We start from the raw sequence: 17,636 nt of genomic DNA, 5'->3' as shown, positions 1-17,636 counted from the left end.
TGTATTGGAGAGAGGGACTGGTAAATGGAGTCTGGCTTTGTGCGTGGGATTGAGGAGAGACTAAACTATAATCCAGACTAACAGTCTTGTGCCACACTGAAAACGTGAGCTTTAAGTCGAGGCTGAAAGGATAAGTGGTAGTTCAGAGAAGGCTAACTAAGAGGGTAGAATGAAGTGTAGAGAGAGAATGTTATATGTGAAGGACTGAGGCAGGAGAAGTCAAGGCCTGCTTTAGACCTGGAGATATTTAGAACTACTGGGAAAGGGAGTGCTGTGGGAGAGAGTCGGTGACATGAGACTACAAAATAGTCAGGGTCCAGAGCTTACAAAGCCTGACAATCCAAATTAGAGGTTTTGGACTTTATTCTAAAATTTTAAATGGGAGATAGATATGCATTTGTAAAAGCTTCGATTGTAAGGTGAAGAATGAATTGGAGAAGGGAGCTTAAAAAGAAGGCCAGAGAGTACTATTTGGGGAGACAGGTTAGGCAGTTGAAGTAAGCAGTGCAGGATTGTACAGTAGGGGTGGAGTGAGAGATATCTGGTGTTCCAGTGGAAGAGTTTTCTTCCCAGTCTTACCTTTTTTTTTTTTTTTACAGAATGTGTATTCTTATTTACCCACTGAATACTCTTTCTCTATCAGTGTACTGGAGAATATGTACCTCTGTGTACATGGCAGCTGAGGACAAGTTCTAGAGGAAGAAATCAGTATGTAGTTCTGATTTTACAGTTATTTGGGTAACCATTTGTTAAATTGTATCAAAAAGACAAAGGTGACACCAAGTAAAAGTGTTGGGAATTTATTATTGGTGTCTCAGGGAGAAGAAGGAAGTCACTGAAGACTAAGGCAAAACATTGACCAGTGGGTGGCCTGGTGGCTCAGTGGGTAAAGAGTCTGCCAGCAATGCAGGAGACTGGGGTTCGATCCCTGGGTCAGGAAGATCCCCTGGGGAAGGAAATGGCAACCCACTGGAAAATCCTTGCTTGGAGAATGCCATGGATAGAGGAGCCTGGCAGGCTACAGAAGATGAAGTCGCAAAGTCTGACACAACTGAGCAACTAACACTTTCACTTCTCACTTATCTGTAGTATAGGATGGTAGTGGTTGTTGCTTAGTTGCTAAGTCATGTCCAGCTCTTCTGTGACCCCATGCATGGTCTGCAGCCCGCCAGGCTCCTCTGTCCATGGGATTTTCCAGGCAAGAATACTGGAGTGAGTTGCCATTTCCTTCTCCAGGGGGTCTTCCCCACCCAGGGAGTGAACCTGTGTCTCCTGCATTCTGTACCACTGAGCCCCCAGGGAATCCTGCCCCTAAGGTGGGGCACCCTGTTAATACTGTCAAATAGATGTGCCCATGGGAGGGAGTGGGGAAGGTGTTAATTTGACTGTTTTTGATAGCATTGGATCCTTCTGCTGCTGCTGCTAATTCGCTTCAGTCGTGTCCGACTCTGTGTGACCCCATGGACTGTAGCCCACCAGGCTCCCCTCATCCCTGGGATTCTCCAGGCAAGAACACTGGAGTGCGTTGCCATTTCCTTCTCCAATGCATGAAAGTGAAAAGTGAAAGGCCTTGGATCCTAGCAAGACTCAGTTCTCTTTTTAGTAATGCACACAAGTACCAGTAGCCTTTTGGCTACCAGTTCTGGTTTGGGATTAATTCAGTGGCAAGTTTGTCATTATATTTAGATAGTTAAATCCTTGGAAAATCAGGTTTGAAATGCAAAGACTAGTTTACTGCTAGAGTTAAGAGGTGCAACATTTTCAGGAAGTTAGCTTTTAATTTATTGGGAGCAGTTCTCATGTGAATTGAAAATATGTGTAATATGCTCAAGAGAGTGTGATACATAGTAAATTTTCCACAGATGTTAATTCTGTTGCATGGTTTTGCTTGGGAAGTCTCAACCTAGGGAGAAAAGTGTCTCCCCATTTGACAAAGCAAATTTTGTGGGGCATAGTATTTTGTGTCTAGAGATGGCTGTTTTTAGCTGAGTTTCAAATTGTAATGTAAGTAAGAGTGTAGATTTTTCTAGGCAGTTTTGATTCTGGGTTTTTTTTCCCTACATGGTGCTAGTTGAGGTCAGGGTGAATGTCACCCACACTATAAGAGTTCTGGTGGCAAACTGGTGACTGCAGTGTCACATACCCTTGCTGGGGGGAGGGGGGGGAGGGGGAAAGCCACTGAAATTGTGGGTTGTTGTTTCCCTATGGGTGGATTTAAATTTGTCTTACTGGATAAGAATTATATTCATTTATATACTTAAACTTTCAGAACAGTTTCTTAGAACTTGTACTTTTTGCAATGCTCAGTGTGAATTTGAAGCCATCAGTATCTGTTATTTAGTTCATTGGGTGACAAGTTGTCATTACATTGCTCTGGTAAATAGAATATTTTTACAAAGTATCTAGTTATGACCATACATAAAAAATTTGTTATATTTCATGAATTCTTTTCAGTGTTATTACTTTAAACCTCCATATTCCTAACATTGCTACAAACTGTAAATTTTGTATTCAGATAGTTTTACAATACTCTTAGGTACAAGAAGCTTCCCAGGTGGCTCAGTTGGTAAAGCATCTGCCTGCAATGCAGGAGACCTGGGTTCAACCCCTGGTTGGGGGAAGATCCCCTGGAGAAGGAGATGGCAGCCCACTCCAGTACCCTTGCCTGGGAAATCCCATGGACAGACGAGCCTGATAGGCTACAGTCCATGGGGTCGCTAAGACTAAGAGACTTCACTTTCACTTTTTCACTTTTAGGTATAAGAAGGTTATGCTTATGTTTTTTGATAGATTGTTAAAAGATTTAGCAAATATATGATGGAAATCAATTTCAAAAATGTTTGATTTCATGATGTTATTTTTTCATATATTAATAGGTAAGTTTTGTAAAGGCACCACTTGATTTCAGTTTTCGTTTTATCATAGTTTGGTATTATGTCAGCTTTATTATAGTTTGGTATTACGTCAGTGATATAGGTGGAACAAGATGATTTGTGAATTTGTAACCTAGGAGTTAAATTGCAATAATGTTCTTTTAATTTACACTTCTTTTCTCTTCAAGGTTCATATAAATTATGGAAACACTTGTTCAAAGTAAATCCAGACAGCATTTTAGAAATTGAAGATTGAGGGCTCTTCCTTTCAGCTATTTGGTCCAGCGCAGATGGTTTTTAGCTACATTCAGGCACGAAGAAACACACACTTTGCTTTTTTATGTTCTGTGACGTCCCTTTGCCGTGCTCCCTCCCTTTCTAGGTGTGTGTGTGTGTGTTCTCTTATGACTAATAAAGTTACGGTCTATACTAGAGGGGAGACTCCCCCCATTATCTCAAGGACAGCACAGCTAAAAGAGAGGGCTGTCGAAAAGCCAAAACAAAACAAGCATTTGAGTATCCTGGAGTTTAGCACCAGCAGTAGGGAGTAGAAATGAGGTTGGCTGGCAGTGGTCAAATCAACCAGCAGATACCGAGTGTCTGTGTATCGCCAGAGTGTGTGGCACATTCTGGTGACATGAGCAAAAGAGCAGGACAGTACCTGGGAATATAACATTGTAAATAAATAATTTAGTGTTATAAGGTAGGAACAGCGTGGTGTGGGAATGCAGTGGTGACGGAGTTTGTGAGAGAGAAGAAACAGTTTTCCTAACAGAAAGTCTCCCAGCATACTAGAGGGCCTCCCAAAAACTGCCAGAAGGGCAGCATGGCTGGAGTGGTGGAGGAATTGAAGTGAGGGGATTTTGTAAGACCGCAGCCAGAGTTGGGAGGAGCTTTCTTAAGACAGGTTGAGGATTTTAACTTTATCTAAAGCAATGAAAGAACCTGGAGGGGGAAGGAGGGTGATGGTTAAGAAAGAGTAGTCCTCCAGTCTACATGGTTTAAAAACAAAGATTCCCTGAGTGCATTCAAGATGAGTTTGGAGTCTCCTGGCAGTTTGCACTACAAAGGTTCCAATAATGGTAGAGAAAAATGGCTGATTTGAAACATGCTTAGGAGGTGGAATCCTGGTGGCTTCCCTGGTGGCTCAGACGGTAAAGCGTCTGCCTGCAATGTGGGAGACCTGGGTTGAGAAGATCCCCTGGAGAAGGAAATGGCAACCCACTCCAGTATTCTTGCCTGGAAAATTCCACGGACAGAGGAGCCTTGTAGGCTACAGTTCATGGGTTTGCAAAGAGTGGGACAGGACTGAGCGACTTCACTTCACTTCACTTAGGAGGTGGAGTGATAAGATTTGGTTATAGATTAGACATGGGGATTAAGGGAGGGGAATGAATCAGGATAATAATATTAAATGAGTTCTACACACTAAGCCTGTCCTCCGTATTAAATCATTTAATTCTCAGAAGAGCCCCGTAATGTAGGTATTGCTGTCACCATTTTGTAGATCAGGAAACAGAGACTCATTGCCACCTTTTCTGCTTGAGATATTGGATGTGTGGTAGTGTCTCTCAATTGAAGTAAAAAACTGAGTGTGGGCATCTTAAAAGTTGAATTTTGGACATGTTGAATTGAGATGTCTCTAAGGTATCCAAATTGAAGTATGAAATAAAGATTTGGAGTTGAAGAGAGGAGTCTGGGTTAGAGAGAGAAAATTTACAAATAGAGAAATGTAAATAATGTTGGGAAGTAGTAAAAAGAGGGAAGCAAGAGAAGGAGGATTAGTATGAGCCCTGAGGCATCTGAGGGTTATATAATTGAGAAGGGAGAAGATAAATATGAAATGGCTTGTATGCTAAGTCAACTGTTTGGACATTTGTGCTCAGTTGTGTCTGACTCTTTGCAGCCTACGGACTGTAGTTTGCCAGGCTCTTCTGTCCATGGAATTTTCCAGGCAAGAATACTAGAACGGGTTGCCATGCTCTCCTCCAGGGAATCTTCCCGACCCAGGGGTGGAACCCACATCTCACGTCTCCTGCATTAGCAGGCAGATTCTTTACCACAGTGCCAAGTTTGGACTTTAAAGTCCAAATTAGTCCAAATTTGTAATTAGTCTTTGGGCTTATTGAGCTCGAGGTGTCTATAATAAAGTGGGCAATTCTTGTTACCTTTCCCCATATTTTTCTAAGGATGATTTCCCCAAGGTTCTTCAGAAGATCCTCTCTAGGTTTCACCTCATCCTGATTACTTTCTTCTGGTCAGTTTATCAGTGGTCCTTTTGCAGTGCAGTGGACAGAGCTATTGTCTGCCACATTCTGGACACTACTTTTCCTGTGAACGTAGTTTAAGATTGAATTTGCTTTTGAGGAGAGAGGAACATTATTACATAGGGTTTCTCTTGCTAACAAAAGTGTGTTTTTCATATATGCTTCTGCTTAACCTTGTATCTCTTATCCTTGTGTTTTGTGCTAGCCAGATTTCAAACCTAAGTAGGAAGTCTGTATTTGTGTTAAAATGTCATCGGCTAGGTTTACTTTATGGTTTCTGTTCTTGGTGATACTTTTGGACCTGTTACTTGGCAATGTTGAGTATCCTGCCCAAACTTGATTCATCTATGAATTTTATAGTTACATATTATATACCAGCTATGTCTAAATTTAAGTAATTGATTAAAAGCTAATTAGGACAGGAATGAAGACAGAACTGTGGAATAAACTCTGAGGCCAAAGAACTTGGTTTTGAATTCTAGTCCTGCCACTTAAGAGCTGTTTTATTTGGGACAAATTATTTTAACCATTCCCTGCCTCAGTTTCCTCATCTGTAGAGTGGAAGTAAGGATAGTATCTTTTTCAAAAGGTTGTGGTGAGAATTAAATTAATGTGTTTGAAGTGCTTAGACTACCTCTTGGTACATAGTAGATGATCAGTCATCTAAGGCATTATTATTGATGTTGTTTTTATTTTATAAACCATCATAGATGTTCATACTATTCATTCCTATTATTGCTGAGTCTCAAAGAGTGATTCAGGATGTGTAATTAGACCAAAAAGTTTATTCTTCTTTAACGGGCAACAAGTTTTGGAAAATGTATAAAATAAAAAGTCAGCCAGATACACCTTTACTTGTGTTTTTTTTGAAGTGAAAATTTTCTACTGTATTAAGTGAGGAGTTGTATAAAATTAAGGGCTTAACTCCTCTTCCTCTTTCTCAATGTAGGTATGGCATCACAGCTGCAGGTGTTTTCCCCCCCATCAGTGTCGTCGAGTGCCTTCTGCAGTGCGAAGAAACTGAAAATAGAGCCCTCTGGCTGGGATGTTTCTGGACAGAGCAGCAACGACAAATATTATACCCACAGCAAAACCCTCCCAGCCACACAAGGGCAAGCCAACTCCTCTCACCAGGTAGCAAATTTCAACATCCCTGCTTACGACCAGGGCCTCCTCCTCCCAGCTCCTGCAGTGGAGCATATTGTTGTAACAGCTGCTGACAGCTCGGCCAGTGCTGCTACATCAACCTTCCAAAGCAGCCAGACCCTGACTCACAGAAGCAACGTTTCTTTGCTTGAGCCATATCAAAAATGTGGATTGAAAAGAAAAAGTGAGGAAGTTGACAGCAACGGTAGCGTGCAAATCATAGAAGAACATCCCCCTCTCATGCTGCAAAACAGGACTGTGGTGGGTGCTGCTGCCACGACCACCACTGTCACCACGAAGAGTAGCAGTTCCAGCGGAGAAGGGGATTACCAGCTGGTCCAACATGAGATCCTTTGCTCTATGACAAACAGCTATGAAGTCTTGGAGTTCCTAGGCCGGGGAACATTTGGGCAGGTGGCTAAGTGCTGGAAGCGGAGCACCAAGGAAATTGTGGCTATTAAAATCTTGAAGAACCACCCCTCCTATGCCAGACAGGGACAGATTGAAGTGAGCATCCTTTCCCGCCTAAGCAGTGAAAATGCTGATGAGTATAATTTTGTCCGTTCTTATGAGTGCTTTCAGCATAAGAATCATACCTGCCTTGTGTTTGAGATGCTAGAGCAGAACTTATATGATTTTCTAAAGCAGAACAAGTTTAGTCCACTGCCACTCAAGTACATCAGGCCAATCTTGCAGCAGGTGGCCACCGCCCTGATGAAGCTCAAGAGCCTTGGTCTAATTCATGCTGATCTTAAGCCTGAAAACATAATGCTGGTTGATCCAGTGCGCCAGCCCTACCGAGTGAAGGTCATTGACTTTGGTTCTGCTAGTCACGTTTCCAAAGCTGTGTGCTCAACCTACTTACAGTCACGTTACTACAGGCAAGTGGCAAATGCTAAAAAACGTGTCTTAAACTAGAGATCTGTCTTTATATTTAACATGTACTACAAAGGGCTACGTATAACAATGAATTATTTACAGATTTCAGCAAAGAATAGGGTAATACATTTCAGTTTATTCCCTGTATGTGGCATTCCTGTATGTAACATTATTTTATTTTTGAAATTTTAACTCTAGAAAAATTAATTCAGTCTGATTCTGAAATTTGTTCTTAGTTGAATTATTCTAGCATCTGGTTCCTTCTTTGCTACCTTTATACATAATCTTTCCTTTTTAAAGTATCTTTAAATATATAAGATATTTACTTAATTGTGATGAATTTGGGCATATGCTGCTATTTTTTCCAGGTTCCAGTCTTGGCAGGTGAGATGCCTTGGAATAATTCCAAGTTTTGTTTTTTTTTTTTTAATTCCAAGTTTTAACTGTAGCATCATTTTATTATTTTACGTTTTCTCTCTTGCATAATAGAATTGGATTAGATGATTGCTAAGATCTCTTCTTGTTTTAATATTCTCCATAGGTCTTTGAACTTATTTGCATATGAACTCATTTGGTTATCCTAAAATGGCCTTGACCCAAGCACCTTATACTTTAGTGATTTATATTTCCATATTGATACTTCTAATAAAGCTACCTTTTCAATACATAGTAATTATTGGAACAGAACTTAAATGCTAGTATATAGAATTTTGTCTGTACTGTAATCAAGGAGCATTTCTGAAAGAAAGAAGAGGAGAAAATCTTTATATGAACTTTTATTTCTCAGTACCTCATTTGTCTGTCTAGTTATTAATTTTAGGGAATCTGATATTTATTTTAATGGTCATGCATTAAACACAGATTGTACACACACCCAATCAAGAAGTGAAACAGTAAAAAAGGTAATCGCCAAAATAACTTTTGTCAAGTTTTATGTTTGGCTAATAAATTTTGGGGGAATAGAAATTCTGAACTAAGAATTTTATGTGTGAAAAAAATACAAGGATATTTTAACCTGTGCAGGGATTCAGAATATATGCCATCTATATATTTTTTGTTTTTCTAATTGTGGTAAAACCTACCGAACATGAAGCTTGCCTCTTTGACACGTACCATTCAGTGTTACGCAGTACCTTAACAGTGCCCTATAGCCTTCACCGCTGTCTGGTTCTGAATTTTGTTTTCTGGCTCTGCTGGATCTTCATTGTGGCAGGTGGGCTCTTCATTGTGGCTCGGACTTTTCTCTAGTTGCGGTGTGCGGGTTCATTAGTTGTGGCACCTGGGCTGAGTTGCCCCGAGGTGTGTGTGATCTGTACTGTACTCAGACGGTAAAGAATCTGCCTGCAATACAGGAGGCTTGGGTTTGATCCCTAGGTTCGGAAGATCCCCTGGAGAAGGGAATGGCAACCCACTCCAGTATTCTTGCCTGGTGAATTCCATGAACAGAGGAGCCTGGCGAGCTACAGTTAGTGGGGTCACAAAGAGTCGGACATGACTGAGCAGCTGAGCTCACGCTCGCGCACACACAAACACACACACGGAATCTTAGTTCCCCCACCAGGGATGGAACCCATGTCCCCTGCATTAGCAGCCAGATTCTTAACCGCTGGACCACCAGGGAAGTCCCTCCACAGAGTTACGGGAACTCTGTAACCGTTAAGTAGTAACTACTCTATCCTACGACTGCCACCCGTTACCCTGTTTGATTTTCTGCCTATGAATTTGCCTGTTCTAAATATTGCAGATAAGTGGAATCATACAGTATTTGTCCTTTGGGTCTGACTTACTTCACTTAGCATAATGTCTTCAAGGTTAATCTCTGAAATTCTGTAGCATGTATCAGAATTTCATTCCTTTTCAGGACTGAATATTTCATTGCATGTATATACCACATTTTATTTATCTTTCATCTATTGATGAACACTTGGATTGTTTCTACGTTTTTGGCTATTGGGAGTAATGGTGTAATGAACATTGGCATTCAAGTATTTGAGTCCCTGTTTTCACTTTTTTGGGGGTATAAAACTAGAATTAGAGTTGCTGGTTCATATTGGTGATTACTTAACCTTCTGAGGAACCACCAAACTGTTTTCCTCAGCCACTGAATGATTTTTTATTCCCACCAGCTGTGCATGGGGTTCCAATTTCTCCACATACCAGCACTTGTTATTTTCTTTCTCTCTCCCGCTTTTTTTTGGATAATAGCCATCCTTATGTATGTGAAATGATATCTCATGTAGTTTTGATTTGCATTTCCCTAATAATTAGTGATGGTGAACATCATTTCATGTGCTTTTGGGCCATCTTCTTTGGATAAGTCCTTTGTCCATTTTTGAATTGGATTGTTTGGTTTTTGTTGTTGTTGAGTTGTAAGAGTTCTTTATATACTCTGGGTATTAATCCCTGGTCAGATACATGATTTGCAAACATTTTTTCCCAGTCACTGGGGTTTCCTTTTCACTCTTTTGATAGTGTCATTTGCACAAAAGTTTTAATTTTGATGAATTTTGTCTTTTTTGTTGCTGTTGCTTTGTACTTGTGGTATCATAACCAGGAAATCATTGCCAAGCCAATGTCATGAAGCTTTTCCCCTGTGTTTTCTTTGAATAGCTTTAGCTCTTATAGTTAGGGTTTTGATCCATTTTGGGTTAATTTTTGTATGGTATAAAGTATGGGTCCAGTTTTATTCTTTTGCATGTGATTATTCAGTTTTTCCAGCACTATTTGCTGAAAAGACTGTCCTTTCTCCATTGAATGGTCTTGACACTCTTGTCAAAATCCTCTGACCATAAATATGAGGGTTTATTTCTGAGCTGTCTATTCTGTTCCATTGTTCTAAATGTCTGTCTTTATGCCAGTACCATGCTTTTTTGATTACTTGTAGCTTTGTAATAAGTTTTGAAATCAGAAAGTATGAGACCTCTGGTTTTATTTTCTTTCAAGATTGTTTTGGCTATCTGGAGTCCCCTGAAATTATGTATGAATTTTAGGATAGATTTTTCTGTTTCTGAAAAAAAGACTCTTTGGTATTTGATAGGGATCACACTGAATCTGCAAATCATCTTGTATAGTACCGATATCTCAACAACATTGTCTTCCAGTCCACCCTTGTCTGTTTTTATCTTTTCTTTTTATAGTTTTAAAAGCTATATCACAGTAATACTTGATGGTGGGCCTAAGGCAAGGGGAATAGCAGCTCAGGCATTTCTTTTTTATCATTAATTTTATCCACAGTGGTCCTCTTCATGTTGCATTGTTGCTTTATTAGAGTCCACTAAATCCTCACCCTCTTGTCTTTTCAGAAAACTTCTCTGTAATCCTTTTGACTAGTGGAGCATTCTGGCTTCAGAGCCAGTCTTCCCCTTTCCTCCCTTTTAGTTTACATTGCTTCATCTTGCTGATAACGTGCCAGAATACTATCAGTTGACATAAGTTTTTGCCACCATGCTGTTTCTGTTGGCCATAGGCGTGGCTGGATGAAAATACTTTTATTTCCTAACCCACTGTAAATGTAAATGTAGATTAATTCCAAGGAAAGTTGCTGTCTTTGGGGCTTGGGTTTTAGACACAAAGGTTTGCCATACTTACAGCTCAATGCTTTTCCATTTTGAACAGGCCAGCTGGCCTTTATTTAAAGCTGAGATCACTTTATTATGTATGGAAGGACAAGGTCTAGATAAGGAAAGCATATTTTCAGTTTCAGTTCAGTTCAGCTGAGTCGTGTCTGACTCCCTGCGACCCCATGGACTGCAGCACGCCAGGCCTCCTTATCCATCACCAGCTGCTGGAGTTTACTCAAACCATGCCATTCAGCCATCTCATCCTCTGTCATCGCCTTCTCCTCACACCTTCAATCTTTCCCAGCATCAGGGTCTTTTCCAATGAGTCAGCTCTTTGCATCAGGTGGCCAAAGTATTGGAGTTTCAGCTTCAACATCAGTCCTTCCAATGAATAATCAGGACTGATTTCCTTTAGGAGAACTGGATTGATCTCCTTGCAGTTCAAGGGGCTCTCAAGAGTCTTCTCCAACACCACAGGTCAAAAGCATCAATTCTATGGCGCTCAGCTTTCTTTATAGTCCAACTCTCACATCCGTACATGACTACTGGAAAAACCATATCCTTGACTAGAAGGACCTTTGTTGGCAAAGTAATGTCTCTGCTTTTTAATATCCTGTCTATGTTGGTCATAAGTTTCCTTCCAAGGAGTAAGCGTCTTTTAATTTCATGGCTGCAGTCACCATTTGCAGTGATTTTGGAGCCCCCCAAAATAAAGTCTGCCACTCTTTCCACTGTTTCTCTATTTGCCATGAAGTGATGGGACCAGATGCCATGATTTTAGTTTTCTGAATGTTGAGATTTAAGCCAGCTTTTTCACTCTCCTCTTTTACTTTCATCGAGAGGCTCTTTAGTTCTTCACTTTCTGCCATAAGGGTGGTATCATCTGCATATCTGAGGTTACTGATATTTCTCCCAGCATTCTTGATTCCAGCTTGTGATTCTTCCAGCCCAGCGTTTCTCACGATGTACTCTGCATATAAGTTAAATAAGCAGGGTGACAATATACAGCCTTGACGTACTCCTTTTCCTATTTGGAACCAGTCTGTTGTTCCATGTCCAGTTCTAACTATTGCTTCCTGACCTGCATGCAGGTTTCTCAAGAGGCAGGTCAGGTGGTCTGGTATTCCCATCTCTTTCAGAATTTCCCACAGTTTATTGTGATCCACACAGTCAAAGGCTTTGGCATAGTCAATAAAGCAGAAATAAATGTTTTTCTGGAACTCTCTTGCATTTTCAATGATCCATTGGATGTTGGCATTTGATCTCTGGTTCCTCTGCCTTTTCTAAAACCAGCTTGAACATCTGGAAGTTCATGGTTCATGTGTTGCTGAAGCCTGGCTTGGAGCATTTTTAGCATTACTTTACTAGCGTGTGAGATGAGTGCAGTTGTGTTGTAATTTGAGCATTCTTTGGCATTGCCTTTCTTTGGGATTTGATTGAAAACTGACCTTTTCCAGTCCCATGGCCACTGCTGAGTTTTCCAAATTTGCTCTCGTATTTAGTGCAGCACATTCACAGCATCACCTTTCAGGATGTGAAATAGCTCAGCTGGAATTCCATCACCTCCACTAGCTTTTTTCGTAGTGATGCTTCCTAAGGCCCACTTGACTTCACATTCTAGGAGGTCTGGCTCTAGGTGAGTGATCACACCATCGTGATTATCTGGATCGTGAAGATCTTTTCTGTACAGTTCTTCTGTGTATTCTTGCCACCTCTCAATATCTTCTGCTTCTGTTTGGTCCATACCATTTCTGTCCTTTATTGAGCCCATCTTTGCGTGAAATGTTCCATTGGTATCTCTGATTTTCTTGAGGAGATCTCTAGTCTTTCCCATTCTGTTGTTTTCCTCTGTTTCTTTGCACTGATCACTGAGGAAGGCTTTCTTATCTCTCCTTGCTATTCTTTGGAACTCTGCACTCAAATGGGAATATCTTTCCTTTTCTCCTTTGCCTTTCGCTTCTCTTCTTTTCACAGCTATTTGTAAGGCCTCCTCAGACAGCCATTTTGCTTTTTTGCATTTCTTTCTCTTGGGGATGGTCTTGATCCCTGTCTCCTGTACAATGTCACGAACCTCCATCCATAGTTCATCAGGCAGGCTGTCTATCAGATCTAGTCCCTTAAACCTTTTTCTCACTTCCAGTGTATAATTGTTAGTTTATCCTAGACAAAAAGCAATCCAATTTCGTTTGACACTGAAACCACAGTTACACCTAAGCTACAGATGCAGGAAGTTAGACTTTATATAACATCTCTTATTTGATTTGATGCCTCTGAGATGGGTGGGATGAAACAAGAGTGTTCTTGAAAATGAGCAGAGAATGATTTGTGCTCTCAAGTTACCCCACCTTCAGCTTGCTCTGGGTTCCAGTGAAACAGAGCTTTATGATTTAGGTGGAATTTTTCAATTTATAGGAATTTGAAGTTGGGAAATCAGAAGGCGAAGATTGCTATTTCTACCACCTGGTTACAGCAATTAGAGCCTGTTTAGCATTTGTTCTTTAAGGATGGAATGTATCTTCAAAGAAGAGAATCCCTGTGTCCAAAGTACAATTAATGCCATTTTTCTACTGAAGGCTGCTAGTTTGTTTTTCTTTTTCTGTGTGTAATCTTTTTTACTGCCTAGTTGTTAGAATGTCAGAGCTGATAAGAACCTAGAAGAGTGAGTAATTTATTATATAGATGAGGTAGAACCAGAATTTCAGTGTTTAGTTTACATTGAGGGATTGAGAAATTACAGAGGCCAAGGGGAGAGATGATATCATAATGAGAATATTACAAAGAATTTTTATCTGAATTTAAAGTTTAAAACATTCTGTCTTTAGAGGTGAACCTGCTGTAAATGATTTTCAATAAAGAAATTATAGCTTCAGTCTTTTTGCTTCCTAGAGTTTACATAAGTCTAACATTTTTAGGCTCTAATGATAGTGAAAAGTCCTCAGTAGATTGAGCAGCCTTGTTTTATTTTTACTGCTTTCATATTTTTTCTTTTGATTCTTACCATTTTGTATAGTAGATGTGGTAGAGTTAACTGTTTTGAGTGAGCTTTAGCTCAGAATACTTAGCTGCTTTTGTTACTCTAGAAGCAGAGCAAGACCAAATGGAAAAACTGATTCCAGCCAATCTTTAGGGGTTTTTTGTTTTATGGAGTTTGGGGGATGGAATTAGCATTTTTCTTAATTTCCCTGAAATTTTAAGCCTTTGAAGCCTAACAGTTATCACATATTATGGCTGTCTTTTAAAAAAAGTAAGTTATTGGGTGGTCTGGTCCCTCCCTGTGACCTACCTTTTAGATTTTGAAATGTCTTCCTGGTGTAGTGGGAATGGTAAAATCAATCTGCTGCTCTTCAATTGATGTTTAGGAATGTTCTAAGCCCAGTTTTTATTTTGGCACAAAGCCATTTGCATTCTCCCTGCCAGCTATTTTTGGCACTGTCATGAACTTAGAAATTAATGAGTCTGCTCAGTGAAAGTAAAAATTTTGTTCTTTTTCAATTTTAGAAAGGCTTTTATGTTTCAGGGTACTCTTGCCCTCTAGTTTATTAATGCTCTCAAATATGACACAGTGGTTGTATTTAATTGAACTCTGAAATTCCATCAGTAATTTCAGCCACCTGCAACAGGAATGTCACTTTTGAAAGTTGTTTTCTTTGGCTAAAAAAGACAGTGCACATCAAATGGAACAAAATCTGATGGTATTAGTGGTTCTGCCCTTTCTGGTCAAATAGTGTAAGTCCCAGCAGGCCAGGATCTTAAGCTATTGGAGTCCTCTAATTTACCCTGTTTTCTAGGGGCTGTTTAGAAAATTACTCTGGGAAAGTAATATTCTTATTAAGAGAAATATCTTTATACCCGCCCCACTCAATCTTTGTCCCCCTCCCCCTTCTCCCACATACACATAGTGCAACAATAAACACATACTGCTTGAAAGTAAAAATTTGGGACACTTGAGAGGAGACAGCTGTGAGATGGGTCCTAATGAAGAGATCTGCTTTTCCATTTAGCTCCTGTTAAATGAGGGATCTGGATCTGGAGTGCCCTTACGGATTCAAATTCTGGGGCTTACTAGAAGGAAAGGAAATTATTTGGAGATGATAAAGTGTTTTAAGAGCTCAGATCTTGGACCCAGACTGCCTGGTGGCCAGCCTTGAGCACTTCAACCTATCAGTGTCCGGTTTCTTTATCTTTAAAATAGAAATGATACTTTCAATGTAGAGGCAAGGTGCCATTGATTATAAGATGAAATATTATTTATGTACTAATAAGAAAGTAAAAACATTGCTATTAAACTAAAATATACTGTCATTTGTAAGAGTCTCAATTTCAGAGAGGTTAAAATGTGAAAAGTGTGCATCATGTGATTGAGGGCTTAACAGTGATAATACTTTTCATAAGATTGTTGTAAACAGGATTAAGTAAACCCCATATTTATAAAGAACCTAGAACAGTGCATGGTACACACTTGGCCCTACACATGTGTCATTTATTATTATCATCCCCCTTTTGAATCCATTTATCTCTGTCACAGTTTGAAAAACACCATGTATACCACAATGCCAAATAGATGTATATAGATAGGTATGTATTTGTTGTTGTTGCTCAGTCGCTAAGTCATGCCTGACTCTTTGTGACCCCGAGGACTGTAGCATGCCAGGCTTCCCTGTCCTTCACTATCTCCCAGAGTTTTCTCAAGGTCATGTCCATTGAGTTGGTGATGATATCTAACCATCTCATCCTTTGCCTCCCTCTTCCCCTTTTGCCTTCAATATTTCCCAGCATCAGGGTCTTTTTCAGTGAATTGGTTTTTCACGTCAGGGTATGTATTTAACTTTTGCTTACTTAGAGGTAGTAATAGTACAATGTACTCAACTTCAGAGCTAGACTGCTAGAATTCAAATTCTAGCTCTGCCATTTATTAATTATATGATTTGGGATAAATTTCTTAATCTATTTGCATCTGTTTCCTTCTCTATAAGTGGGACTTTGCCTTGGATGTATTCATATATATATATATATATATATATATATATATATATATATATATATATATATATAAAGCTCCTAGTTTGTGATATTACTGTAGTCTTCTCTGTAAGGTTCCCTAGGGTTGGGTTTCTCACTAGAGTATTAATCAAACTGAATATTTCTGAAAGCACACAGAAGGTTCAGAGTTTTTAAAAAATGATGATGTTAATAATAATAGTCATTGTTTTATCTAACAGTTACATAGTGTTTACTGTGTTCTAGGCACTGATCAAGAGCTTTAGCATTTGAGCAACAACATCGTCATCATTAACATCTTTTTTTTACTTATTTATTTAAACCTTACCACAACCCTATGTAGTAGGTACTCATCTCCATTTTATGAATGAGGAACCTGAGATACAGAGAAATTAATTGCCTATGGCTTTTAAATAATGGAACTAGGGTATGAACCACTATTATCTCTACAGAAGGCATATCTGTCACAAAGAGATATTTATTGGTCAGGCCACTTAATTGATTTTTCTGTAATTAAAAAGGTGCTAAGGATAAAAACTGCTAAATTTTCAAAATTCAGAAAGCTTTCAAAACTAAATCTTTTTCTAAGTTTGGTGTAAGCTATTATTAGCAAGAGCTGACTTGAATCAATGTAAGGCGATTAAAGGTATTTGTCTGGAAAAAAAAAAAAAAGGTATTTGTCTGGCTTAGTGTGATTGCTCATATGTTTTGTTGCAGAAATATTAATGTGTTTGATTATGTGATGCTTCCTGAACTCTATAGGGATTATTATGCAGTTTGTAGTTTATACATGGGTAGTACCTTTCTGAAATTCAAGAAACATATCTAGGGCCAAGAGTTTCAAATTACAGATTTTATACCCAAGATTGTATTTAGTTTCATTAAATCAGTATACCTTTACTGATACTAAAATGAATATTAACAACACAATTTACCAAAATAGTGTGTACTTTTTTTAATCTGCTATTTTTGTTTTTGTTAGAGCCCCTGAAATTATTCTTGGCTTACCATTTTGTGAAGCTATTGATATGTGGTCATTGGGCTGTGTGATAGCAGAGCTGTTCCTGGGATGGCCTCTTTATCCTGGTGCTTCAGAATATGATCAGGTAAGAGTGTTTATTTGGATAGCAATAGTAAGCAAGTAGTTACTGGTGAAAGATTCTAGAGGATTAGAAGTACTAGTGAAGTGTTTAGATTGCAGGGAAAGAATAATCCAATTAGAAATAATTTTTTAAAGAATGAAATTTTGTCTGCCTGCTTTTTAGTCTGAAGTTATATCTGCAATTCTGTACTTTAAAAAAGGATTTTATTCGTATTACTTTAGATTGCTACTTTTCCAGATCTGTAGTGAGACTTTAGTTAGCTAATGTGTCTTGTGAGTTAAGATACGAAAGTAGTGTAAGGATGTGAAGTTGGAACTTTAAGAGCGAACTTTGGCTCATTCAATGCTGTTATTTCCTTTTACACATGACACACACTAAAGTAATTACTCTCTGCATACTGAAACATATTGGACCCTGGAAGCTGCAATGTGTGTTAGGTCTCTGTAACATAGGATTTAGGAGGGAAATCGTAAGAGTTGAAAGGTACTTTAATAAATGATCTGTGTTTCAGAATAGAAAAGCTTTAGAAGATATGCTGTGGCTTCCTAAGAAACTGGTCCTAAAGGGAAAAGTTTTGCCATGGAAGAAAATTGTGAATTCTCATTTCTTGTTCTTTCAAAAAGCCAGTTCTAACTACTATGCTGTGAGCTCTTTGAGGGCAGAGATTGCTTGAGTCTACCAGTGTATCCTCAACTGCTAACATTGTATCTGGGACACAGTAGGTACACGAGGTTTTTGTTTTGTTGTTGTTTTTTTTTTTTGTTTTTTTGTTTTTTTTTGAGAAATGAATGGTAATTTTGAATTTCTAAA

The 17,636-nt window shown here is 39.1% G+C and overlaps 1 protein-coding gene across 5 annotated transcripts in view; it reads left to right on the top strand.

The window, feature by feature from the left end:
• The window catches only part of HIPK1 (homeodomain interacting protein kinase 1), a 52,053-nt gene that overhangs the window by 3,950 nt on the left and 30,467 nt on the right, over positions 1-17,636 (top strand). For all 5 annotated transcript variants that reach the window (XM_061121095.1, XM_061121092.1, XM_061121094.1 and 2 more), the window contains 2 exons: positions 6,090-7,167; positions 16,706-16,829. In XM_061121095.1, coding sequence (XP_060977078.1) covers positions 6,092-7,167; positions 16,706-16,829 — 1,200 coding nt within the window. In that variant the 5' untranslated portion in view covers positions 6,090-6,091. The remainder of the gene's footprint in view (positions 1-6,089; positions 7,168-16,705; positions 16,830-17,636) is intronic.

The sequence above is a fragment of the Dama dama genome, chromosome 20 (genome assembly GCF_033118175.1).
Source record: "Dama dama isolate Ldn47 chromosome 20, ASM3311817v1, whole genome shotgun sequence".
Lineage (NCBI taxonomy): Eukaryota > Metazoa > Chordata > Mammalia > Artiodactyla > Cervidae > Dama > Dama dama.
The sequence above is the reverse complement of the archived record's forward strand: the minus strand, read 5'-3'. Positions and strand labels throughout refer to the sequence as shown.